This window comes from Melozone crissalis, unplaced genomic scaffold (genome assembly GCF_028551555.1).
Source record: "Melozone crissalis strain CALT ecotype California unplaced genomic scaffold, PUWL_Pcris_2 ptg000017l_1, whole genome shotgun sequence".
Classification (NCBI taxonomy): Eukaryota; Metazoa; Chordata; class Aves; order Passeriformes; family Passerellidae; genus Melozone; species Melozone crissalis.
In genome coordinates this window covers 1,912,724-1,940,545 of record NW_026535795.1, presented here as the reverse complement: position 1 = coordinate 1,940,545, position 27,822 = coordinate 1,912,724, and the positions used below count along the sequence as shown (strand labels likewise).

The window sequence follows — 27,822 nt, the reverse complement described above, 5'->3', positions numbered from 1 at the left end:
GAGCCCTGGCTCGGGGGAGCAGCCCTTGTAATCAAGGGGGTCAATAAATTTCACATGGAAAAGTAAAATCTTTAAAAATGAAAGAGGAAGGGAGCAAATGATGGCTTTTGGTGTGTCCTGAGAACATGAAATACCACAACACTTGACTCAGGGAGGCCTTAAGAACACCGAGTTAAGAGCTTGAATTTGTTTTCAACTCTTCAATACAAGGTCTTTCAAAACGCTAACATCAGAGCACAACAAAAAGAATACATTTTTAACAGACTGTTAAGAGTCACTTGGGGTGGCAGAACCTGGTCCCTCCCACACCCATTTCCAGCAAAATTCTGCTTTGTTCTGCTGGCCTCGCTGCCGTTGGGAGATAATCAATACTTAAACTGCTCCTGTGCTCCAGACTGGGAGTGTTGGCGGGATCAGGTTTGGTCACATAGTGCAAGGTGGTGTGCAGCGAGTTCCGAAGAAACGCAGAGCTCTTGCAAGACAAAGGAATATTTTGCATGCACGGATAAACACCCGGCTCCGATACATCCCACTGCAAAAAAAAAAAAAATCACATTAAACTAGCAGGGATTGAGCAATAAGCTCTCCTTTGTCAGCTCAAAACTCCATCCAGAGCTGTGGAAAGGCCGGGATTCAACACTTGGAAATCTGTGAAGCAGCACAAGGTAAATCCCTTTTCCTCATGGCTCACATGGAAGGACAGAGATTTTTAAACTTCAGGAAATTAGTGAGGCTCTATCAACCCAAATGACCTTCTGAAGGGGCAGGACTTAATTATCTGTATTTTAAAATTTTGGTCTTATCAGGTTTGACCACTTCACGAAGATAAATCTGCTCCAAGTCAGCGTGAGGCACCATTCAAATTTGCCAATAAAGATATTTCACCTTCCAGAATTACCTGGTAAGTAATTACCTTGTATATATTACACATTCTGTAATGGTTTTGGATAATCTTTATTTGCCACATAAGTGACTTGAATTTCAGCCTGGCTAGGGTTGCTCATTTTAGACTGGGGGAACATTTTGAGAAAAACTTTAAAAAAAGCACATTAAAAAAAACCCCACCCAAAACACATGATTTTAGCTGCAATTATTTTAGAAATGTCCTCCATTGAGGCAGGATGATTTTTATATTGAAGGGAACGAGCCCCCGGGTGCGATGTAAATGTAGTGATGTGAACTGAAGTGACTTTAGCAGGTCTCGGTGTGTCTTTGGGGGAAAAAGCAGAGACCGCATGGAAACTCACCTCCTCCTTATCCCATTTACTTGAGGGAGGTGCTAACCTCAGAGTCTAGCGGAGATTAAGCACTTTGCTAACAGCATTACAGATTGCATTTAACTCCTAAAAACCTCCTCAGTGCCAAGTGGGACACTCGGAAATGCATTTTAATTCTTTGCCTGCCGCACTGCATTCCTCTATAGTGTCCATCCCTCTGGAGCAGAGCAGCTGGGTGTTTAAAAAAATGAAAAATAGATGAACCCTGGGTTCTTTTGGGGCAATTTACACAGTAAAGCTGTGTATTCGGGGAGCCCTGATGGGTGCCAGGCCCCTCACTGAGCACGCGGGGCTGCAGCCATAGGACAAAAAGGGTCGTGCTCATCACGTCCCCAGTGACCCACGCAAGGATCAATGCTGATGAGGTATATTGGCTATAATTACGTTTGTGCCTGGGTGACACCGGCTCTGTGTTTCGTGTTTGGGTGGGCGCGGCTGTGTTTTGGATCGCGTCCATCACTCCTTGTCCTGTCTGAGGGGACGGGGCGTGGCCAGCGCCGGGCGTGGCCCAGGGGGCGGGGCCAGCGTTGATTGAAACGCGCCGGGCGCGTGGCCAGCGTAGGCCCCGCCCCGAGGTGGGCGTGTCCGGAGGGAGGGGCGTGGCCCGGGGCTGCCCGAGCAACAGCTGCCGCGGAGCCGTTTACAAACAGTGCCCCGAGCGCGGCGCGGCCGCTGCCCCGCGGCGCCTCGGCTCAGGTGAGGCAGGGCTGGGGGGCACCTGCCGGGGGCTCCGGGCCCCTTCCTCCTCCTCCTCACCTTCCCCGCCCCCCCGGGGGCACCTGCGGCGGGCGCAGCCCCGTCCCTCGGGCGGCCTCTGCCGTGAGGGGCCGGTTGTGCGAGCGAGCGCGGGGGGGCCGCTGCCGCCGGCATGTCTGAAGGGTTCGGGGCGCAGCCCCCCCCCCCCGCCTTGGCCCGGTTGGAAGCGGGGCTCGGAGCCCCCCTTGTCCCCGCGCTGTCCCGGGGGACGGCAGGAGGCGGCAGGAAGGGCGGCGCGGGCCCGGGGGGGCGGAGGAAGGTCCAGGTGTGTGTGGCCCCGCAGGTAGCGGCCCCTCCCGCCGCCCCCTCCCCACGCGGGGCGGGCGCAGCGGCGGCGCGGCCGGAGCCCTTCCCCAGCGCCCTCCCACCCAAAGTTCGCGCTGGCCCCGCGCTGCCGCCGCCGCCGCGCCGCCGCCCCCTCCCCTGGCGCCCCCGGCCGGGCCGCGCTGCCGTCCGTCCCGCACCTGGGGGGTCGCGGGGCCCCCCCGAGGCGCCGCGCCGGGCCCGGGGGCCGCGCTCGGCCGGGGCGGGGGTGCGCGGCGACACGAGAGTATTTCTTTGTGAGTCAAAGATGTTCCTGGAAGAAGGATTTGTAGTAAGTGGCTCATGGGGCGGAGGGGGGGGGTTGTTAATGAAAAGTTTATTGATCCGTTTTGCCAGGTTTTGTTTCATTTACCTTTGTCTTTCAAAGACCAAAGCCTTCCCGATCATTTCTTTAGCATCGTGGTTCTTTTCTTTTTTTTTTTTTTCTTTTCTTTTTTTTTTTTTTAAAGGGGAATAGGAAGTTTAGAAAATAAATAAATAAGGCTCAACTGACTTCTTAAGCAACAAAAGAGGTTGCCAGGCGAGGACAATAAAATTCTAGAATATCCAGAGATTGGATTTCATTCCTGTTCCGTGATGCCCCCTGGACTTTCTGTTTTGGGGTGTGAGGCTTTTTTTGTTTGTTTGTTTGTCTCCCACACAGAAAACCTGCACCCAAAGTAAGGTCTGTATGTTCTCTAATGAGCCATCCCATAAAATGTGCTGTGTGACTCCCAGTAAGTATTTGAATTGAAGTGTAATAGTTTTGAAGTGGTGGGGAACAAAAATCTTTCTGTTGGGTTATTGATCTGCTGATGAAAGGCGTTTGAATGTGAAAAGGGTTTAGTTTAGGGGGGTTGTGTGTTTAAAGGTTTTTTCTTTTAAGGCAACATTTTTTTTTTTCATTTTTGAAATGACCTTGAGAGGTTTAAAACTACATCAGTTTCTACCAGTGGGTTTGAGGGGGAGGCAGGAGCAGAAGAATCTAGTGAAAATCGAAAATAGAAATAGGAACTGAAGTATAACTGCAGTGAAATATTTTCTTATAGAAGTATGTGAAAAGGGAAGTTTTTGTAAGAATGTGTGAAAAAGAGGAGAGGGAAATAACGCAGTTTCAGATGCAGGGAGGGGGGGAGAGAAGGGAGCATATCATTCTTCACATTTTATTAGGCCGTGAAATGCAGGAGTGATATGATCTGGAAGACACAGAAATAAAACGCCTAACTACAAGTTGAATAGCAGGCATTGACTTGCTGACCAACGCTTCCATGCTCGCTGGGGGCTGGTGCTGGGGCTGCAAAGGTAGCAGAGCACAGGGCTGTGACAATGGCTTGCAAATGCTTTAACGCCATGTTTTATTGCTCTTAGGAGCTCTTCTTAACTGGAGGTTTGGGAATACGGCTGAGACTTTAATTTGGGATGTCCACACTGAGGTTTCAGCCTTTCCTGGGATAATAGAAAAGGACAGTTGCAAATAAGTAGGATAAACTGCATTCTTTGGCAGAGGGGGAGGGAAGAGGAGGAGGGTGGAGGAGGGTTTTTTTTTTTTCTTCCCCTTTACTAGTTCTGTAACTGAGTCAATATTTTAAGATCTGTAGCAGGAATGTGGCTTTGTGATCACCGATCGTTCTGCAACGTGTTTTTTTTAGTGAGCAATCTCGTCATGCTGAGCATAATACTTGGATTTTCGATTTCTATAGGCTCTTTCCTGAAATCAGCATCTGAGTTTTGCCTTTTAAGTTTTTCAGGGCGGTGAATATGAAAAACAAATAACTTTAGAACCACGGCTATTACAGTGATTATTGATTGGCTTGGCCCTCAGCCAAGCAACTCTTCTGCATGCAGCAGAGTTGCTGATTTAAATTCTGTGGATTGTTTTTCATAAGTTAGCCTTTTTTAATCTTTAAACAGCATATATGGCAGTTGAGGAACAGTAGATCAGTTTTTAGTTAAGGTTGTTCAATTATGTCTTCATCGCTTTGGAGTTGGTTGAATGACTTGACATGAGATTAAGCACAACAAAAGAAAAGGCAGGGGAACAACAGCTGCCTTCCAGTACCAGAGCTCCAGATTCTGAGCACTTCAGCGTTTTACCTTTTACTGTTCCGTGGTGTCAGGTTTAAATGTGAATATTTCTATTCCCTTTGCGAGAAGCTCAGGCTTGCTGATAACACATCAGCCGCTCAAAGCCTGGATGTTCGTGTTTTGGGGGTTGTTTGTCTGCTGCATTTTGCAGAAAATGATCTGAGGATCTGATACTGAGCAGTGAATTGATCTCATTAACTTTTAAGACAAAAGTAGCAAACAGTCCCCACTAGTTTGTACTTGTTTAGTTACTGTGTGGTAAGAACTTTAAGGTGTGTCCTTAATGGCAACTGACGATTCTTGCTGCGAAGCCTTGTTTATTTTAGGTAGATGTTTTATACAGAATTTCCAGTGGGACAAATTACTCCACTGACTGCACTTATTCTTTCTGAAGGCTGACTGTGAGCATAAGAGAATAATTTTGCCATGCTGCAATCAGGCTATATTTAAAAATTGAAGCCATTAAGTTTTGCTGTGTATTTTAAGGCTTTTCCTACTTCCTTTGTTTAAACATTCTCAAACAGTGCATATCATAGATGAGTTTAAAACATTCATACGGCACTGTTGGGGCCGAATTTAAAATTAAAATGAATACCGACGTCCTTGTTGATCAAAATAGAAAAAGCATTTCTTTAAATAAGTGGATGTTTTCTGGTTTTGAGTGTGGTAAGGAGGCTATATTGGTGTCTTGTACACAAAGTTTCATATTAAGTAGTCTTTAGAGAATGGCTTCCAGGCTTTGCATTAGAGGATTTCTTTCTTTTCCTCTTTAAGTGAATAATGTTTTTTGGTTTTGCTTTGTTTTGGTGGAGGGGTGGGGAGAGCGTGATTTAGGGTAGGGGCTGGAAAAGAGAGGAAGATAATAAACTTCAGCACCTTTTTATCAGACTGTCTTACACAAAAGGCTACTTGATTCTGGTTTCCCCTTTCATTAGATCACACTCCAAAAATTCATTTTTGAGCACTTATTCTAACCTTCAGAAATACCTCCTCTTACCACTATATTTTCATTTAGAACTATGCTGATAGATTAATACCATGTTTTATACAAAGTGCAAAGTTATTACTGTAATCAGGGGGAAATTATTTTAAAAGGGAACTGTGCCTTTCACTTAGACTTTCAATCCTGTGATTACAGTAAACTTTTAGTTACAAAAAAAATCTGAGAGTTTGCAATTAAGGAGCTCTGGGGAAACGTTAAGTAAATTTTAACTTCCCTTTGTTCTTTGGGACTTTTTGTTGTCCCAGCTCTTTCTAACCTGAATCTTGATTTGGAATGCATTGTCCTAGGCAAAGATTCCATCCAGTGTATATGTAAATACACTCCCTCTTTCCTGTGTTATGAAATGCTGGCATATGGAAAGAGCAGCCCCCCTTTCCCCAAGGTAAAATGGGCTGAGCTTTCTTTTCTTTGCAAGAAGCTGAAAGAAGAGTTTGACCTTTGAACTCAGCCTCACACTTCCACGCTGCTTTCGGGATGATTAAATAACCCAGGATATTTGCCCGTGTCTTATGCTTATTTATCTCACTTTAAATGTTGTAATACTTCACTGTTGAGGTATTGTCTTTAAATATAGCAGGACGAGCCTTGGGGTTGCAGCGGGGCTGCCATGTGCCAGCTCAGCTCTCGCTGGGGACACTCTGCATTGCCAGCCCCCTCAGAGCCTTCCCACATCTCATATCGCCATGATTCCCAGATTGCTTTTAACTTTTAACCGACTTGGGGCATTTCTCATCACCCCCTGCCTTTCTAAGGTGACTTTAGGAAAAAAAAAAAAAGCTTTTTCTTCCTGGTGCATGAATGTGCTGAGGGGATTCTGCTGACTACTCTATGCGTGCTTTGAGAGATGTGACTCATTCCACAAGAGATTTGCAACTGAATACAAAAGTAAGGAAAAGGATATGACCAAGCTATGTAAGATTCTCAACACATGTTGTGTTTTAGGATTAAAAAAGCCTTTTTCAGTCTAAATTTACCTAGGTTTTTATGTGCTTCCAAACAGAAAGTTGCTTTCTCTAAATAATTTGCTTTTAGAAATCAACTTTTTTTTTTTCCTTCAGCGAAATTGCCAAATAATCTCCTTTTGTTGCTGATGAAGCTTGTTTGTGCCAAACGTGGGTGTATGTCAATGAGAAAAATACATAAAAACTTCTACTGTTATAATCATATGACTTTGGTCAGAGCATAGTTTATAGCTTATCATAAATCTAGAACTCTTGATTCTTCCTCCTTTTTTTTTTTTTTTTTAAGCGGTGTGATAAGAGCAGACTTTGCAGTTTCAAAGTAGAGCAGTCTACATGCTGGGAAAAATGAGTTTGAAATTAAAAATATAGGTGACAAACGTGTTTGGAAACACAATGAGATGGAATTGCTTATCAGGCTGCCTCGAGGATTTCAAAAGAAAGCACAAGAGGAAATGTGGGTAGAATATGCAGGGAGATCTATGTAGATCAGGGTGACTTCAAGACTGGAGCAGAAAACCATCCAAGCAGAAGTGAATAATTGACTGGATGGTGCTTTTCTATGAGCTGCAGATTTTATGTAACTAAAAGTATCAAAGTCTGAGTTTGTTTATGCGCAATAGGTACACTTGCATTTCTCACTGTAATAAAGGGAGTGCAGTGTGCTCTGATTGAGCTGCATCAGGGAAACTGAGGCCTTTGTGTGGTGCCTGCGCTTTGTTGCGATAGCAGGGAACTGGCTGGGTGCAGTCCTGGGGGCTCTCTCAGCCTCTCTCCTTTGCTACTCAGGAAAAGCAAATCGGATTTGCTCAGATTTACACCAAGCACTGATGTTTGGTGCAGCGTAAGGAAAATGGATGTGAAGGTGGCCCAGAGGAGCCCCACTTTCTGTTCACCGTCCCTGTTTGTTTCTAACTTGTTTTTTTGTTCTTATGCTGGTAAGATTGGGGTCTGAAATTGCCTGTTAGAAAGCTCAGATTCCTGCAGATGCTTTACAGCCAGCTTGGCCCTGTGCAGCCCAGGCTGTTGGGTGCATCACCCATCCCTGCAGCCCCCTGGTGAGGGGGAATGTAAGGCTGGGTGGTTAAAAAGTCTCCATCAGTCCCTGGGAGATCTCCCACCTGCATGGGAGAAGGCAGGCAGCTTTTGGAAGTGTTTGTTTCTATCACTTTTCTATTTTAGTACCTTCAGATGTTGTTCCAGGGGTGACTGAACCACAATTAAATGTCTTTTCCTGGACTCTGTACCTTCCTCCATCTTTCAAGATTGCCTTTTGCAAGCACCTAATTGTGGTTGTGTTTGAGAGTGACAACTTCCAAGTGCCCTGCAGAGGACAGGGATCAGATGCTGCTCTGTTCCTTCCAAGGGGCACCAGTGAGCTGTGCTGGGTGAGAGCTGGGTTCAGACTTGAGGCCAGGTTAGAGCACATTAATGGCATTAACAAAGGGACTCCTTGGGAGTGACCACTTCTCTCAAATTCAGGAGAGTAGTAAAATAATCTCTTTTCCTGTTATTTCACCTATGCTGCCCAAAGGGATGCTACTTGCCTGTGATTGCTACAGAGGAACTCCTGGCTCTTGAGTAATAAGGAATTATGTCTAATTTGGTTAGCTGAATTTACCACTTCTTTGTACTTGTGGCTGTTGGAGAGACCTTACACCCCTCTGCCAAGAAGTAAAAAGTCAAATTTGCTTTTAAGGTCTCTGAAAGTACCTTCTTTTAAATGAAAACCAAGACTAAACATACAAGGCAGTGTGTGTAAGGTGAGACTGACTCAACAATAAAAATGTATCACTCATTCCACAGAGAGCCTTTACCTGCTGTGGAGAGAACAATAAACTGTTTTGTAAGGTAAGGGGTCATTGCCAGTTTAAGTGCGTGTAACTTCTTGATTTAATGAAGTTGCATCATCCTGCAGCAGTGGTGAAATGTGTCCCAGACTTATTTTAAATAGGATTATTCTTGTATCTTTCAGCTCTTCTACAACAGGTATTGGTCACTTCTGTTGTCTGAAGTACACTTTGGTTTTGTGGCTCCTGAGAAATTCTCTCCTAATCAGAGGGAAAAAGGAAGAAAATCTGGCAGTTTGAGCAGTCCTTCTGAACTTTAAAAGTCAATACTTACTTGTAGTGCTTCCTCCTTTAATGCCAAGAATTAGTCTCTTTTATATTTGATCTTGCTCAGTGGAGGAAAAACATGTGCAGAATGCTGCAAGCATATACGTTGCCTGCTCTAAAAGGGGTAATTCCATCCTTTGATAGAAGAGGCATTCAGCTCTGAGGAGACACACTCAGCTCATCCATCCTCTGCCAGAGCCCTGCTACACATACAGCCTTCAAGAAAAAGGGACTCCAGGAAAAGGTTTTTTAGAGAAAGAGGATATCCTTTGTTTTTATTAGTATAGATGTCTGAGATGGGGGGAGGGAGTTTTCCTAATATTGTTCATTATTAACTATGAGTTATTTTCCACTGGTGATAAAAATCCTGTTTGCGAGGCTTCAGGGGGAGAATGAGTCGCATGTGTGTCTGTTTTATCTGACTGCAAAAGGGCTTTCAACTCAAAACCTTTCTGAAGTGCGTGTGCAGAAATGCTTGGATAATAACAGTCTCCAGTTCTGTGTGTGTCTCACTCTGGTTGTGTTTTTGTGAATTGTTTTAGGATCATTGTGTTGGAAATGTGTGGTGGTGTTAGAAGGAACTATAACTGAGCGTCTCTCTTAGAGGGGATAAAAAGGATAAGCCATGAAAGAGTTTAAGTTTAGGATAACTTTGAAATCATCAGGCCTGAAGGATGAAGACTAAGGAGGGGGACTTAAATTTGCAGATGGAGGGAGTGGAAATTCCAGTTTAGGGTCATCTTTTATGTTCTCTTTTCAACCTGAACATCTTCGTTTTGATCTTTCCTGCAACTGAAACAAACAACTCTCTTCCTCCCCTTCCTCCCCCTGAATCTCCATTTCCTTTACAAGTGCTCGTGTTAGTTCTTTATCAGGCTGAACTGTTAACAAAGTATAAAAAACAGTTTTGTGCTTGCACAGTTGGTATAAAAGGCTCGGTGTGACGAGAAGCAGCGCTGGGATCACTCACGTGCTCCTCTGCTACCACAGAATACTCTGGGAAGTTTGTGAAATGAGCTGCTGTTAAAGATGGGAGTAGCTCTTGCCCTCCCTAGAAAGCAGCAGAATGCCCAGTAATGAGGAATAATTCTCGGCTTCTGTGCTGCTCTGCCAAGTCAGGTTTTATCTGGGCTGACTTAAATAACTTCCCAGTGTTGTCACTGGAGTTGTGGGCAATGGGCAGTGGGCAATTGTATTCTGTTAGAAATAAGGTCATGGCCTGTGGAGCAAAAACTGCATCATCTTCCCTAAAATCAGGGACTGTCCCAGTGTCAGATGGGGTAGCAGAGGTGTTTGTGCCTGAGGAGGAAAGCCCCTCCTGCCCCAGTGTGACACACACTTCTGCTGAAGCGCACGGAGGAACTTCTGGGGCTGCCGTGAACCCCTGCTACCTGCAGAGACCAACCCCAGGTGGCACCGTGGACTTTGGGAGCCTGACTCACCCTTTGGGACACTTGGTGAGTGAGGAGCTCACAGTGACACTTGGCTTTGCTTTCTGACCAAGTGTGGGAGCTCAGGGGTGCCAGGGGACACCAGCAACAGAGCCACTGGTGGCTCCTCAGAACCCACACTCAGCCAGGACACTGGAGGGACATCCCAAAATCTGGAGCTCATAAATGTTGTTAGGAACTATTTGAGGGTGCTGTTTGTGCTTAACTTTGTAGGTGTGGTGCAGCTGCCTTAGCTTTATGCCATGATGTATATGTATATTAAAAAACATATAAAATAAGTTGAAGTTCAGCCTCAGCTCAGGTTTTAGTTGAGGATTTGAAGGTGTTTTTATTTATGCGTGAGCTGCTGTGCCTGTGATCAGTGTTACCCTGAACACACCTGTGCCCAGATAAAACAGATCACATACATAAAGTAGTTTTTATTTGTGGTCCTAGTGAGGTGTTGTTAAAAGTGATATTAACTGGTTTGTTGTATCTGTGGTCCTTAGGTAGGACTTGAACAACTACAGTAAATCTTTGAAATTGGAATAAAAAAAGGTGTTAAATTTGTAATTTCCAATAAGCAATCAGCAGTGTAAAATCTATTTACCAGCAATCTGTTCTGGGGCATAAACACCAAGAGGAAAGAACAGTTCATGTAAAATGACTCTTAATATCCTGAAACTTCTTGAAACATGAGGAAAACTGTAGGTTTTTTTTTTAGGTGGAAATGAGAGTTGCATGTAAGTTTCTCAAGTTCAATAGACCCAGTAAAAATTAAGGTGGTTGATTTGCAGCAGCTGGAAGAAGCTGGTCAGCTAAGCAGTGATAATTTTGCTGCTGGCCTTGAGTTTGAGAATCGGGGTTTGTTGAGGTAGTTGTGTCTGAGTTTTTATCTGCCAGAGAAGAAAAGTAACTTCAGTGTCCTGGATTTGGCTTTAACTCTTCAAGTTTTCTCACTTCTCTTTTTCAGAAAGTGTTGCAGCAACTACTTTAACTTCTGTAATTGTTCCAGCTCGCTTTTAACAGTTTAACAATACTTTTGCAGCACTGAATTAGCAAAGAATAGTTGTTTATCCTGAGACTTGCCATGCAACTTTTATTCCCAGTGCCTCTGTAATGTGTTTCAAATGGGAAATTCAATGGTTAGACTGTGCTATTATCTGAAAGGTGTGTCTAGAGTGCTTGTTACATATTCATGGAAATTTTGAAATGCAGGAAGTAGAAATGCAATAAAATTACTCCTGATAGGTCATTTCCCAAAGAAATCTTCAAGACTATGTAATATTTTGTCTTGGGTTGTGTAATTTAATAAAAATAAATTAAATTTCTCTACAGGCACTTAATGAAACTTTTCTCTGTTTTAATAATCCATTTATATGCAGCAGGGTTTTGGTGTGGTTCTTAGGTTGTGTGGCAAGTGCAATGAAAACAAGATGTTCTCATCTGTCCGCTGGAATCTTTATGGGTGTTTTGTGGTGTTTATAAATACAATGGGTATCGCTGTGAACCTGCTGAAACACTCAGCCAGGGATGACTCACTTGTGAGCTGGAGTGTGCTAAATGCTCAGGCTCAAACTTCTCCAGTGGTTTCATTCTTTCTTCTCGGCTGAACTCCAGTTCTGGTTGCACGGAGGGCAGTCGGTGGCACCCTGGACCTGGGGTGGATTGGTGACCCAGGAATGGTGCAGGGGAGCTGTGCAGGCTCCTCCTGCCCTGCACTGCCCTCACAGCAGCCTGGGGAGCCTGTGGGCCCTGGGCTGGCCAGGAGGGACAGGCGGTGTTTGCAGATGGGCAGGGAGCTCACAAGTGCAGCTTCTTGCCTTGCTCTGGGAGGGGGATAAGTCATTTTTTTATTTTCAGCCTTGAGTTCATCTGTAGCAAGTTTATCGCTTTTCAGCTGTTGGAAGGAAGGATTTCCTGTTTTGTTCTGTTCCTTTACTCAGTATCTCTGATACTGGTGTGTCCTTTTGTCTTCTGAAAGTGAAAGAAGGCACGAGAAGTGCAGGTACTGTGTTTTATTTGCTGAGCTCCTGCACAGACCTCCAGCCACAGTCACAGTGTTGCAGGTTGTCCACTTTTCCAAGGAAGCACCAGAATTGAGGCAACTCTGGACAGTTTTCCTGCTGCCTCCAGGGCTTTGAATAACAGGAATGTAATTAATCAGCGTTTTTGGTCCTCAAATCCAAGGCATATTATCTTCAGTAGGAAGAAAGGTTTATTACTAATGGATAAAATCCTGGTGGGGATATTTGGGTTGTAGTTCTGGCATGTGTTGGCTTGTCTGAACAGCAAGAGCATAAAATCCTGCCTGCTTGTAAAAGGCATGGATCTAATCAGAGTGAAGTGTGTAATCACCAGATACAGAATAAGACTAGAGCTTTCTAACTCGCCTCCTGACTCCAGTGCTTGTGTTCTTTCTTCTTCTCAGTTTAAATACATTCTTATCTAGTTGTATCTGTGCTTCCCTTCAGAAATGCCACCTGCAGTTTTTCCCAGCCTGTAGCTGCTCTCTCCTGTGTATCCACGAGCTGCAGAGAGGCATTTCAGATTCCTGAAACAGGAATGTCTTGCTCTGTTTGCAGTGCTGCCTAGAGGATGAGCTGTGCCTGGTTCTTGGGACTGTTCGGAGCCTCTGTGAAAAGCAGTGAGAGCACTGAGCAGCCAGCACAGCTGCAGAGTGCCCTGGTGAAGTCTCCAGAGGGCTTCAAAGCCATTGATAGCCACCAGAATTGGCTCCAAGCTCCTGTGGAGCTCCTCTCGTGACTCAGGTGTTGGTTGTACACTCTGTGTGGTTGTGAGGACAGGTTTTGTGTGCCAACAGCTGAGATGGGATTAAAGCAGCCCTGTTTCCAAAGAAGATTTATCAGAGAAGATGTTATTAATTGATTGATTGAGGTGGATTTTTCACCCATCCGTGACCAACCTGGGCCATTCCCTAGATGTGATCTTTGCCTGTTGCTTAAGTTCTAAAAAATCCTGGAGCTGTGGCTGTCGGTGTTGGTTTTATCCTGGCCTGGGTTTGCCCCATGTTAGAAGGTGCTCTCTTGTCCCCCGCCTCAGCCCAGAATGCCACAAAGAACAGGGCACTAAGGGTGCATTTTGCTATTTCTCATCTGTTTCCTTTCTCCAGTGACTTCATTCTTGTTGTTCTATTGTGTGTTTGCTGTAGTGCCACAAAGTGGGAGTGTAACAAACCTTAATTGGCTTTTTCTGTTTGTAGACACGAGCAAGGAAGTAGTGGCTGCTGAGAGGCAGCAGTTCAGCTTGTGGGACTGACTGCAGGCACTGCCCTTTGGATCTGCCTTCGTGCCCCACAAATGCCTCTGGCCTCTCTCCAGCAGGATTTCTACACTTCTTCCTGCAGGGCACTTCCCTATGGCTCTGAAAGCAAAAGCACTCCACTCTTAAGTTTGTTCCACTTTTTAAATCTTGCCTGGATTGTTTTTTTGAAATTTGAAACTTAAGTTATTTTCAGGCAGATGCTCACTGAGCTTTGCTGTAGCATGTTGGGTAAAAAATACCTTTTAAAACTCCAGTAGAAATAGAACAAAAAGGCAAGTTGGAACATGAAGTATAAAACATGCTAACCAGCAGCCTTTGATATGTGTTCTCCTGATGTTTTACAAAAGGGAAAAAGTTTTTTGAATACTTGAGCTTCAAACTTTGGTTCTGGCTCCTTCACCTGCCTATAGGGAGCGAGGGAAGGTCTGGGCTGAGTGGGAGGGGAGGAAGGCAAAGGCTGCAGGAGAAGCAGAAGTGTCACCCCACACTGAAGGGAACCTGCCTGTTCCAGGAGATTTTTGATTCATTCTGCAGAGAGGAAGTGTTAATCATGGCAGTGATGAAACTGAAAATGGGGGTAAAGGGCGTAGTTAGAGAAGAGACTTTGGCTGCAGAAAATGCAGGTTCTGTCGCCATCAGCAGTGATCTGGTCCCTCTTACACTCCACCTTACCCTGCAAGGTCCTGCATTTGTGTCTAATTTGGGGTAAGCCTTTGGCCCAGGCCAGAAACAACTTGGGATTTAAAAACCCTCTACAATTCTTGATATTAATTGTGCTGATTGTGTCAACCTGGGTTAGAGGGCTGGGCAGCGAAGAGACTTTAAACTTTGGAGAAACAGAAAAAAATGAAAAACAAGCAGCTGGCAACAATAATTTTCTCCTGTTACTGGCATTCTGGTGTGGTGGTGTTTTATTTTCTATTTTTACCCATGTTCATTAGGCCCCAGGATCTTGTGGTCTGCCTGATGGGAAAGGAGGTGCTGACTTTTCACATTAAAAGCAAGGAGTGTTCTCAGGGCAGGGCTGCAGGAAGTGGATGAAGTGTTGGAGATGTTGGATCCATGACTCCTGCCAGTGTGTGCTGAGGTTTCCTTCCCCAGCTGCTTCTCTTGCCTGGGCTGATTTCTGCTGAAATGTTTTGAGATTTAATGGCTCAAGACGGCTTTTTCAGTCCAACCAGCTCTGATCAGAAATAGCTGAGAATAAACTGATAATCATCTTTATTGTGGAAAGCTGGCAGCCTGAACTATTGCAGGGCTGTGGTTGAATTATTGTCCCTTCTTTGGGTCAAATAAAACAAAATGCTTCCTTTTTTCCATATGAAAGCAAGGCAGAGGTGGAAATTGAGGTGAATTTTAAACCCCAGCTGTGTCCATGCTGTTTTCTGCTCTAAGAGTTAGAGAGCATAATGTATTTTGGGGTATATTAGTTCAAGTCATGTGGTCACTGGCCAGCTGGGTCTTAGGAAATAATTTGCCAAAGTTTGAGTCAGATTTTGAATGAATTCTTTTCATTAGTTATTACTTTATTTGGAAATGTCTCAGAACGATTCTTCTGCCATTTATATTAGTCTTGTATTAGTTTGCTAGACTTTTCCTTTACCCAGAAATTTCATCAGCTGGAGTCCTGAACGCCACAAAACTGTAATTTGTCAGCCCAAAGTTGTGGCCCATGAGTTGCTGCTACCAGGCGTTACAACTCTGACTTAAAGATTAAATTGGAATTGTGATTAACTGTATTATAACCCTATTTAATCTTGCAGAATCCTAAACCTTCCTTTGTGAGTATAATCAATAAATAATTTTTTGTTTTGTGACACTTTAGAAGTAGAAGAATTTTGTTTTCATAATGTAATAATTGGCCTCTTGGATGAGTTAAGTACTAGATTTAAGTACTGTTCAAGAAACATTATTATTAGTTCATACAAAATGTTGAGATGTTCTTACTGTACCAGCCCAGAATTGTCACAGGCATTGTAAATGTGGCTGATAGGGAAAGCTTTGAGTGGTGGGACTGGTGAATGGTTCTTCATACAAAGATTTTGCTGACGCTCCCTGTGTACCAGGACTATAAAAGCTGATGCCAAGCTATCTGGTCTTAAAAAAAAAAAAAAAAAAAAAAAAAGAAAAAAAGCCTTTTGCTTAACAGCCTTTAGAGGACAAACAAGTGAAGTTCTGCTGTGGTTTTACAGGTTCAAGGAAAGGTTACTTGGGCTGCTGCATTGTTATGAGTTCAGGAGAGCACTGAAATATGGTTTCAGCAGCTTTGTATAACTGGGTAAGTGCAGGTTTAGAAAGGACAGACCAAGTTTTGCAAAGAAATAACAGTTGTAAACAGAGGGATGTTCAAGACCAAACTATTTCAACTTGGCAGGTAGAAAAGTTGGCTCTTAAAAATACACTTTATTCTAAAGCACTGGATGCTTCTCAGCCCTCATATTTTCATTATTTGGGAGACAGTACTTCTCTTTTGAAAGGTCTGACTAATTATTTTCTCTCTTTCCCAGGTGCTGGAGTTTCTTTGTGGCACTGAACTTGGCCTTGAGTGTATTTTACCCAATGCAACTATTTGAAAAGTTTGTGCAACAAACCTAAGTGCAACTGACTGTATCTGTAGACTTGAAAAATCTGAAGAAACAATCCAAAAGAAACCTCATCCCGTCACTGAGCGAATCTTTGGATTCTTTTGCTGGGATGTGTGAAAGCACATAAAGCTGAAGAAGAAACAATTTCTGCTGGTGGAAAGAAAAAAAACCTAAAAATCATTTTCCTGGCAGAGGTTTTCCAGCTGAGCAGACTTTGGAGCACATGTTGGAGAACTCTACAAGTGTCCTTACTGTGATCAGGGAGCCCCCCCAGAGAAGTGCAGGCTGCCATTAGGAGATGTGAAGGAGCAGAAGGGAGGAAAGGAAAGATGCCCACGCAGCCTCTCCTGGCCTACATGGACGGACCCGAGGGAATAGCCAGCGCCGTGGGAGCCCAGATGGAGACCAGCGACGCCTCCATGACCATCAAAGGAAGCAGCACCATCTCCTACAAGAGCCTGCAGGAGAAGTTCCTGCTGCAGGCCGAGGGCTGCACGCCCCTGGACTGCATGTTCTGCGATGAGACCTTCAAGCACCCCGAGGAGCTGGGCAAGCACGTGCTGACCGAGCACAGGCCCACGCTGTGCGAGCCCGCCGTGCTCAGGGTGGAGGCTGAGTATCTCAGCCCTCTGGACAAGTGTCAGGTGAGAACCAGCTCACCTTCACCCAGCAACGAGCAGGACAGCGAGGAGCTGAGCTGCAAAGTCTGTGGGCAGACGTTTGATAAAGCTTTCGACATTGAGGCGCACATGAAAAAGCATAAAGATTCTTTCACCTATTGGTGTAATGTTTGTGGGCGAAGATTTAAAGAGCCCTGGTTCCTCAAAAATCATATGAGAACGCACACTGGAAAACCTGGTTCTAGAAACAAGCATCAGCAAGGTTCTGAAGGCCCCATAACAATAAATGAGGTGGTGCAGGAGCACGTAACTGAAAACGTAACGTCACCTTACAAAATTTGTATGGTTTGTGGTTTCCTATTTCACAATAAAGAGACTCTAATTGAGCACAGCAAAGTGCATACCAAAGAATCAGTTCCCAACGGTGAAAGCCCCCAAGTGACTGCTGAAGTCAATGCAGAAGAAACGTCTCAAAACCAGGAATTTTTCCAATTCTTGAATTTAAGACCAAATTCAGTTCCAGAAAAGGACAAACTGCAGAAGCTTGCGAAGTGGATCGCTGAGCTGGATCCTTTCACCACATATCAAGCATGGCAGCTGGCTACCAAAGGTAAAATTGCAGTTGGTCATGGGCAGATTAAAGAGCCAGGGCAAGAAGGAAGTACAGACAACGATGAGTCATCTTCAGATAAAGAAGAACTCTGTGAAATTTGGAATGCAAATAAAGGTAGCCAGGCTGAAACTACAGGGAAGTCAAAGGTAAATAAAAACAGCAGTTTCACAGGGAATGGTAACCTAACCCAGGACAAACTGAAACATCCCTCTGGTGAAGTGCCTTCTATGGAGATGGATTCGAAATCATCCCAGAACAAAGAGAAGCCAACCCACTGCTCTGAGTGTGGGAAAGCCTTCAGGACATACCACCAGCTGGTCCTTCACTCCAGAGTGCACAAGAGGGACCGGCGGGGCGATGGGGAGAGTTCCACTGCTGCCAGGACCTGCTGTGCCGACATCATTGGGAACCTGGAGGAGAACGGGGCGGCAGAGAGGATGGAGGGGGGATCTGAGGACGGCTCTGAAGATGGGCTTCCAGAAACAATTAATTTAGGTGAGTAGCACAGGGAGCACTTCAGTTTGAAGTGGCTGTTGCTGAGAGTTGTTTAGGAACTCCTTAGAGCCAAAGAATGCGTCGTGCTTTTCCGTTATCTCTGCAGAACGTGATAGGAAATGTTCAAAAACTAGACAGGGAATGTTATGGTAGGGGAAAGGGAACAGGAAAATGAGAGTGTAAGGAAGGTTTGGATGCTGCCATTTTGAGGTCTTTGAAGTTGTGTTGGGGCTTCTTGCAGTTACTGTAGTCATTGAAGTCGATTTCATAGCATTGAAATCGTTTAACAATTGGAAAAAGTCACTGTTTGCTCACCCCTTATCTCTAACTTCACTGGATGCTTTGGGGTGTTCCATATCCCTTCTCACCCAGCACATGTGTTTTACAAAGAGTATTTTATGAGAAATAATTGCAGTTTCACTTTCCTCCCCACTTTATCTTCTAAAGGCAAAAAATGTTCAGTGCTCAAACTTCTGAGGTTCTGAGAAGTAAAGAATAATTTAAAACTTTTTTCTAACTGCAAGTTCAGTGTTTGTTCTGAACAGTAATTAGAAAGCCTAGATGTCAGAACCAGCATGTTTGACTCATTTGTGTAAGGCCACAGGCTGTTAATATGTGGACCTGTATGTAAGAGAGGTGTATATTTAACTCCTCTGCCTGGGAGGATTGCTGACAGCGTGGATGGACTCCATCTGTACATTACCCAGGATTAATTCTGCGTGTCAGTGTCTTAGAAAAGCAAGTGATACTGAATGATTCCTTAATTGAAAAAGATTGCATGTCAGGGACAAAAGGCCTGGCAGAAGTCTGCAGCTGATCTGCAGTTCTGTGTGTGACATGCTCCCAGCCGGCTGTAAGGAACAGACACTTGCATAATCCCAGGGCAAGCCACGGCGTACAGAATGTCCTGGCACCCACACAGGCCTGACTTGGCCATTTCTGGTAATGTGCAGCCCTTTATTTTGCCTGCAGGAACAAAGGAATGAAGCGATTACCTCATGTGAAGTTGCTTAGTTTGTTTCTCAGCGCCTTATCCTAAAGCAGAGCAGATTTTGGTGTGAGCTGCTGAGTCACACCTCTGGAGACACAGCTGTTTGTTTAACTCACAGGCTGAGCCGTGCAGCACTTCCAGGAGAGACGCTTTCCAGCAGGCAGGAACCTCAAAGAACTCTTTCAAGTCTATTATAGATCCGACTTCTTAGTCACACCGAAGGTCTCCTTCCTCCCAGGGTTTGCAGTCAGCTGGGTTTCAATGGGAGCTGCAGCGCAGTGGCTGTGCCTGCTGCTGGTGGTGTTTGGTAAATTCTCTGCCATTCCGCTGTCCCTGCCGCCCTCCTGTGGCACCTCCTGCCTCTGCACTGCAGTGCAACTGCTTGGGCATCCCTGGATTTGTTCCTGGAATACCCGGGGCACCCCTGGGACACCCTGCCACTTCCTCACTCCTTAGTAATACAGTGAAATACTCCTCATCAAATCTAAGGAGCTTGTAGGAAATACTCCTCATCAAATCTAAGGAGTGTCTCTACAGATATTCCATTGATTAGCACATAATCATTACCATTATTAGAATTAATTTAAAACAAAAGGCATATTTGTCTTCCCTCCCCATCACTCTGTTTGACTGTCGTGCACAGAGCAGGTTTTTAGTCTGAATCATCCCACTTGCACCAATTCAAACATCTCCTTTAACAAAATAATACGGTTATAACCTGTGTGAGTATTTGAGATGGGCCATTCTCCATCAAGGTTCTGTAGGTCAATAAAAAGACCTTTTCTTCTTCTTTGAATCTTGTTTTGCATCTTGTTTGTTCTGTGGGCTCCTTGGTCACTGTCACAAACCACAGTGTTGTGGACAGAAATCTCTTTAACTCTTGTTCTCTTGTTACTCAGAGTGCAGCAAAACACAGCAAGAGTTACTTGCAGAGTGTAGAATTTGACTGCAGTTCAGAGTGTTATGTTTATCATTAAAAAATTACTGGTTTTAACAAGACTGCAAATTTGCATTTGCTCTTCATAATATGCCTGTATTTTCTCCCAAAGATAAAAATGAAGACAGTTTGGAAAGAACAAAAGTTAAAACCCTTGGGACCTCCAGAGAATGCAGCTACTGTGGAAAGTATTTTCGCTCCAATTATTACCTCAATATTCATCTCAGAACTCATACAGGTAAATGGGGGCCAGACCTTTGAGGGGGAGGGAAATCTGCTGAATCCACTTGGATAGAATGTTTGATTTTGCTTTTGAAATACAGAAACTGCCTTCAAAATTGCTGATGATAAGAACACAGATTTCTCTAATTCTAAACAAAATTAAATAATTGCAATTAAAATTTATTTGATTTTTACATAATTATAAATGGTTTTAAATAATGCTAATTGCATTAAATATTGTTAAAAGCATATATTTTAAAGTTTTTATTTTTCCTACATTTAGTGGTATAGCAAAAGTTTAGGGTTTGGTTTTAATTTAAAAAGCAGCCAATTTCTCAGGTGTGAAGTTGGTTGTCTGCCAGCTGCTGCTACCTGGGGAAAAGCTGAGTCTCTTTTTCAACTCAGCTCCGTGTTTTGCACAGGCAGACAAACCCTCCCTGCTGCTGCCTGTGTGTTCTTGGGGGGCAGCTCTGTTTGCAGCTGAGCTGCCCTGCTGGTGTTGGGAATAGGGCACTTGTGGGGTGATCAAGGATGTTGGGGTTGACCCAGAGTTCCACTCCTCGCTTATCTCTGCCAAGCACGTTGTCAGCTCCCATCTCCATCCGCAGCCAGCGTGTGGAAACATCCCAGCACAGCCAGAAGATGTCACTGTAGTTAGTAAAAGCATTAAGATACTGTTGTTTAAATGTTTTACATGAGTTTGGCACTTAGGAGTGTGTGGAAGGGGAGAAAAAATCGGTTTTAGTGTTTGAGTCTACAATGTTCCCTTGTGTTTGTGATCAGGACTTCAAATCTCAGAGTGATTTACTGATGAATTTGTGTTGCAGGTGAAAAGCCGTACAAATGTGAATTCTGTGAGTATGCAGCAGCCCAGAAAACTTCCCTGAGGTATCATTTAGAGAGACACCACAAGGACAGGCATGGTGACAGTGCAGCTGATGGGAAGGGTGACAGCAAAGGTTCCCTGCGGGGTCAGGAGACGGCGCTGTCGCTGGCTGCTGATGCTGCTCCAGAAACCAAAAATCTGAAGAGGCTTTTTGATGGTGCCAAAGATGCTGAGAGCTGCCCACCTGCCAAGCAGCAAAAGGAAGTTCTGTCCTTGAGCAATGCAATGGGCAGCACAGTCTTTTTAAAAGTAAAGAACAATTCCAGGGAATTGAACAAAGGTTCTATTTGTAGCAGTTTGAATCAAGTACCTGAGAACGTGCCCACTCCTTACCCGGAGAAACTAAAGGCTGAGAAGGAAACCAAGGAAGCCCAGCCTAAAAGAGAGAGAAAGGCTTCTGTGGCCTCAGAGGAAGATGATGTCCAGTACATCTGTGCTTTTATTGGTGGGAAAAATGTGAACAATATGCAAGAATGCACCGAGAACTACAGACGCAGACCTGTCGTGGACTGTCACGAGCAGCCCTTGGACTTGACCAGCAAGACTTCCCAGGAGTGTTCAGTGATTGCAAGCAGAGGCCTGCTGGCCCCCAGCACCTGCCCCTTCTGTACCTACAGGACATTTTACCCCGAGGTCCTCATGATGCACCAGAGGCTGATGCACAAGTACAACCCTGACACTGTCAACAAGAACGGCTACAGGAGCAAGGCCGTGGCCAAGGCGCGGCGCACAGGCTGCCCCCCGGCCCTGCTGGGCAAGGACGTGCCTCCTCTGCCTCTCCATCCCAACAAAAACAAGGCTTCCACAAATCCACAGCAAAAGCCACTGCAGCCAGGGAAAGCCAAGCAGTGTGCCCCTCCTCAGAACAAAGCCCCTCTCTTCTCCGCCAGCGAGTCGAGCAGCACAGCCCCGAGTAACCTCAAGTTTCACAAACAGCAAAGCAACCTTGGAGCTCAGGCAAACAACTACAGACAACCTCAGCAAGAAGAAGTGCACTCCAGCTTCAGGATCTCTCCAGTACTGGACAGAGTAAAGAAATCTGACTATAAAATCAAAGTTCTGGGTGCCCCAGTGACTCAGTCTGGTCTGGTCAGCAGCAGCATGAATGGGGTTCTGGAATCTCACCTCAGTGAACCTGGCTGGGCTTGCCAGCGAGGCAGAGACTATCTCTGCAGTAAATCTGGGAGCAATGCAAGTCTGGACTATGGAGAAAGCTCTTCCAAACGGATGAAACCCTCTGTGGCAGCTGTGGAGCACCTGGACTCTCCTCTGGCTAATTACAGGAGATACGAAATGAGCAGATTTCACGTTGCAAACAGATATGCAAATCTGCTACCTCAGGAATACCCTCGCACCAAACCCACATCCTCTGTTCTGCCAAGCAAACAAGGGCTCCTCAGTGCAGATGATGCTGATCCTCCCAATGGATTGACTGCTCTCAAACCCTACGAGCCATACAGCTCTGGGTCACTTTATGGTTCTTGTGGGCCTAGCAATGGCCAGGTCAGCAGCTCGACAGGAGAAGGTACAGTCCCTCCTCCCTCCTCTCACACCCCTGCCCAGGGAGGGGAATGGGATGTAAATGAGTGTGTGCCCACCTTGGAACACTGAAAATACAGCTGTACTTAGCATTTCACCAGGCTCAGTCAGTGCTTTTAAACTTAACATCCAGGTTCAGCAAACTCCTGGCTTGGGGAATTAGTGTGGAAGGGCTGAATTTTAAAGAAGGGTCTGTAGTTCCTCAGGTTCCCCCTTTCCCTCTGCCATGGGTTTCTGATGGCAAACATGTATTGTTTGCTCATCAGACCACTCCAGACATGTTGACTAATCCAGGATATGGAATGAGACTCTCTGCTTAATGTGCCAGAAGTCTTGGACCATCTGGAATATTAATAAAACTTTTTACCAAAAAAAAAAAGAACTGCTATGGACAATTGTTCCCTTCAAGAGCAGAAAGGGATGTATTGCAGATCATAAAACCGATGTAAATTTTGGACTTCTGCTCTTCAATGGGTTTTTTTTTTTATGTTTAACTTCTAGTAGGAACAGAATACTTTGTTAAATCAAGACAACAGATTTCTGCTATTCTAATTATGGTGCAGCAATGCTCTGTGGAAACTTCTGGGCCTAGCAGAGATAAATGATTTGTGATGTATTGGGAGAACTGTGGTACTTCACAAAATACATGCTTCTTGTGTTTTGTCCTTGGTCAACATTTTCGAAAAGTCAGCAGGAGGCCGAGATTAAAAGGTGCTGGGTGATATTTAAGCAGTTGTCTGACTATTTGTAGAAGGTGGTATTTATGACTTGAAGCTGAGCTCAGCATGGACTTAGCTACAAATACAGGACTTTGAATTTTGAGACGAAGATCCCATTATAAAAATGAATAGCCTGTGTGGGCTGTGTAGTCTGAAAGTCTGTGAAGTTCCTGAACTCTGAATGCTCCCATTCTCTGGAAGCAGTAAAGTTGCTCCTCTGCAGTAGTCTGGGATGGTGACAAGCAGGGGTGTGTTCCCTCAGGTCAGCAAACTGCAAATACTGAACCCACTTTTAGTTATGAGGCAAAAAAGTATTTGCTCACTCTGTTCTGGTTTTTGTTTGCTTGTTTTAAGGTTGTGGGCTTCAAAAATATATCACCTATAAATAATTTCTGTTTATATATAAATATGCAGCTTTCTTGGTGGGTTATGGGAAAGGTGAGGGAAGGTGTCACAGCTGTGTGCCCAGGCTGGGCAGGGAGTGGAGAAGGAAAAGCAGCAGAGCTGGGTCCCTGAGGGGTGAGGAAATGGGGTTGATTCCTGCTTTGGCGCTGGGCTTTGGCTGTGCAGGTCTGTGAGGAATGCTCACTGGGCACTGGGCTGCCCAGGAGGAGCACAGGAGTTGTGGCAGGGATCAGTGAGAGTGTGGCGGTGCCCCAGCGTGGGCCAGGGCAGCTGCTGCAGGAGCAGCTCTGTTTGTAACAGGGACTCCTCTGCAATCCACCTGGCTCTTCCTTTGGAAGCTCCACCTGTGCCAGGGAGGGCTCCAGGCTGGGCTTTGCCTCCTCTGCCCTGGTGCCAGCCGGGAGACGCTGCCCTGCAGCCCAGAACTTTGCACTGGGTTTGTTCTTTAGAGCCCCCAGAACGGTGGCTGCAGCTAATTTGACAGCATTGTTGTCATGGAAATGAGCATTTCATTGTTCATTACCCGGTGCTGGCTCCGGGTGAGAAAAGCAACTTTTTATGGCTGTTAGTGGATTGGAAAGGCTCTGAAACAAGCCCCTCTCTAGTGGGTTTTCATAGCAACTTCCATAAAAGCCCTGGGCTAGAAGATGTGGGTTTGTAAGGGTAATTTCTTGATTTTTCAACCAATTTGCTCAGAAGTACCCAACCCAAACCCTGATAGTTACTGAGAAGGGTTCAGGGTAACAGCCAAGCCACCTCTCAGTGTCTGAATTTTATCGTGGGTGTAGAGCAGAGATAAAAATTTCTTTAAATTCTTTTTATTTTTCGTTAAAAATATGAAACCCAACAGTTTCTGTAGACCTCAGCTGTGTGATACCATCTGCAGAGCTGTGCAGGTGCAGACCTGCAGCTTTCTGCCCTCTCCTCCTGCTGAACCCTGCTGATTTCATAATCCACGATGTCAAAACCTTTTTGTGAGGGCCCGTGTGCCTTGTGGCAACATCCCCGTGGTGCCCCCACCGTGTTCTGTCGCATGTTAAATGCTGGATCAAGTTGTCAGGAGAATATGTTCCACTTGGCAAACTTGATTAAAGCATGATGCCTTCCCTTATTGCTTGTAAGCTTTGCCATCCCGTGTTGCCCTGAAGAGACAGAAACATTCTGAAACCACTCAGTTTGTGTTATTCTCAAATTAGTTGCCTTTGCAATGGCAACATGTTATCAGGGATAACCTGTTGGCTGATTGATTTGGCAGAGGCTGCAAATTAAAGACAATTGCTCGCGACACACTCCAATGGCTCCGTGGATTCTGTTGAAATATTAATTTGGCTGTGCCATTTTAATTTAATTAAAGATCAGGAGGGGTTTTTTCAGTGCTGCACTGGAAGCTCTCATGGAATATGGATGGCAGTTGGGTTTTTTGGGTCCTGTGGGAGAAATGATTCTGGACTTTTTGCCTTCATTTTATGAAGTGTTTTTGACTGCTTGCCTAAGCTAGTAAGATTTAATATGGAACAGGCATTGATTTCACATCTATAAATGTGAATTAATGGTCTCAGATAAACACAAAACTACCTGTAGACTAGACTGAAAATTGCTTAACAAAGGTCTGCAAGTAAATTGTATTAACACTCTTTAAGGTGTCACGAGTTCCATGTAATCCTCCATGGCAGCAATGAAGTACCCCAGTTTGCCTCTCAAATACTCACTGAAAAATTCAGTTTTCAAACAATGAAATGATTTTCAAACAATGCCAATGATTTAGGCATTAAGGGTGCAGCACTTAGACCTCCTTAGGTAGAACATCTGCTGTGGGATGAGTTAAGCGAAGACATCACTTGGATAAAATTCAGCCCAAAGTTGTTAAATTATCTTTTCATTCTCCTTGTATTTATTCTGTATCCTGAATTTCCTATAATAGGAATATCTAGATTTTTAAGTCTGATTGTGAGGTGATTTGTCAAGGAATTTTGGATTCTGGATGATGCTGTGGACCTGAGAGGAGCAGGAAATAATGCTAACTCCCTTAAATGTTTTTTTTTTTTTCCAGGAAAGAGATCAGTTTCATACCAACCCTTACCCAGCAACCTGCTGCAGAAGAGAAGTTTTGAGCCCTTTGTGGGGAACTCACCCTTCAGACCCAGTGACAAGAAGAACTGAATCACTCCAGAACGGTACACAAACCTCCTGAACTAATTGTTCCTTAAACATTGCATGGGGTGCTGATGGCATCAAAGGTTCCTGCACAGCATGAGGAGAGCTCGTGAAAGTTTGAGCCTGAAAAGATAAAAATTTCCCCTTTATAAAATCACCAGATGCTGGGGGAGCAGCTCTGATTGTTTGGAGCAGTGGTAATGGCTTCTTTGATAGGTACAGGATGCTCCTTTTTGAAGAGAAACAGGAGATAAATGCATGAATTAGTTCCAATTCCAGTGGGAGGTGCTCAGTGAAAGCCAGGCCGTGGAAGCTCCGTCAGCCCTTGAGGGTGGAGCAGCAGCAGTGAGGGAGGTGCCTGTGGGGGTGACAGGGTTGTGGTGCTGGGGGTGTTGGCTGGGCCCCCCAAAGGTGCAGCCCCTGCCCACTGTGCCCTGCTGGGCACTCAGGGCTCCTCAGAGCCCAGCTCTGGCTCCAGAGGGGAGGGAGACCTTGCTGAGCCTGGGCAGCTCCTCCCTGTGATCCAGAGCTGTCCCTGGTGGATTTCCCTGTGATCCAGAGCTACCCCAGGTGGATTCCCTGTGATCCAGAGCTGTCCCAGGTGGATTCCCTGTGATCCAGAGCTGTCCCAGGTGGATTTCCCTGTGATCCAGAGCTATCCCAGGTGGATTCCCTGTGATCCAGAGCTACCCCAGGTGGATTTCCCTGTGATCCAGAGCTGTCCCTGGTGGATTTCCCTGTGATCCAGAGCTGTCCCAGGTGGATTCCCTGTGATCCAGAGCTGTCCCTGGTGGATTCCCTGTGATCCAGAGCTGTCCCAGGTGGATTCCCTGTGATCCAGAGCTGTCCCAGGTGGATTTCCCTGTGATCCAGAGCTGTCCCTGGTGGATTCCCTGTGATCCAGAGCTGTCCCAGGTGGATTTCCTGTGATCCAGAGCTGTCCCAGGTGGATTTCCCTGTGATCCAGAGCTGTCCCAGGTGGATTTCCCTGCTTGGCAGAGGGAGGGAGGTCAGGTGGAAGCTGAGCCTGGTGCTGTGAGTTCATCTCAGGGCTGCAGCTGGATCTGAGACTCCACACCCTTCACTGCTCTGCAGGACTGGAAATAAATAAATAAATCTGTTGGCCTTTTTCTAACCCAGAGCTACAGATAATTTCCTTTTTAAGGGGAACACTTCAGGAATATTTCTGGAATGCTGTAGCGCCTGGGTCAGCACACGTGATTTTATTGAAAGATTTTGGGAGCAGGGCTATCTAACATTCAGTTGACAGCTTTTAAAACACTTTCATTTATTGGTATTCTTCTAATCTTACTGCTCTTACTGTCCTACTAGACGTAGGTGTGTCTGGTTCTGTTGTTAACTTGATTTCATGCCTGAGATTCTTCCTGGGGCTGAGCATCTTCCAGAGTAGACTGTATTTGCCAGATAAAAGCTGGCAATCCAGACTTCCATGGCAGTATCAATTCTTTAGCAAGGATGTGGAAGAATTCCCTTTGTTATAAAGACACTCCTCCCAGCAAAAACTGTGCTGTATTTTAGAGCTGTATACCAGAAATTTATATTTATTTCTCTTTTTTCCCCCCTCCAGGTCTAAGGATACAAGTGCATATTCCATGGAGTTATACCTGCAGTTCATCCCCTGAGGAAGAGAAAATGGTGAAAGCTACTGAACTAAGCTGTGATTGTACTGTATATAGAAACACTACAGTTTTATAATATTGGTTCTTTTAACATTTTGTACCAAATAGCCATACAAAAGTAGTCTAAACAGTTGGGTTATGAAGGTGTGTGGAGAATGTATATCTTGACCTTGACTTTTGAGTATTTTTCATTAGAATTAATTGACCAAATATTAGGTAGGAGTTCTATTTTTACATACTTGAGCGCTGCTGAAGAGTTTCTCTTGGAAAGAATATATATCGTTGCACCTCAGGTAAACTGTAAATATTGAAGTTGAAAATCCTGTTGGCGTAATGCTCCTTTTTCATAAAAGTGAAAGTTTCTCATCTGTTGGTTTTTTTTTTCCTGTTGAACTATGTTAGTTTTTTAAAAGTTCCAAATAAACTGTCTGAAAGTGTCCTGTTTATAAATGTTGTGGACATGAAAGCAACGGTGCTGACATTGATCTGCCTTGGCTGGGCGAGGACCAGGCCGTGCTGGAGGGCTCTGCTGCCCTGGGGCTCTTTGCAGCACGATTGAAATGCAAGCATGAGGCAATACTTGACATTTTGGATTTCCTGAAATGTGGCTGGATGATTCTCTTGGCACTGGTTGCTGTTCTTCAGAGAAGCCTCTTAAAAACACCTCTGCCACCATGCAAACAGAAAATCCCTGGGACTCGCTGGAGAAACAATGATAATCTCCATGTTGCAAATGTTCGGTTCTGTACTAAGCTCCACACAGTCACATTTCAAGAAAGAAAACTCCTTTGCACCTTTGTC

The 27,822-nt window shown here is 44.9% G+C and overlaps 1 protein-coding gene across 1 annotated transcript; it reads left to right on the top strand.

Moving 5' to 3' along the window:
- The first annotated feature begins 1,897 nt into the window (after positions 1 to 1,897).
- ZNF217 (zinc finger protein 217) lies at positions 1,898 to 27,822 on the top strand. Its single transcript, XM_054274559.1, has 6 exons — positions 1,898 to 1,973; positions 15,723 to 17,528; positions 19,569 to 19,694; positions 20,506 to 22,089; positions 25,278 to 25,401; positions 26,970 to 27,822. Exons 2-5 carry the CDS (start codon positions 16,130 to 16,132, stop codon positions 25,385 to 25,387), a joined length of 3,219 nt encoding a protein of 1,072 aa, XP_054130534.1. The 5' UTR covers positions 1,898 to 1,973; positions 15,723 to 16,129; the 3' UTR covers positions 25,388 to 25,401; positions 26,970 to 27,822.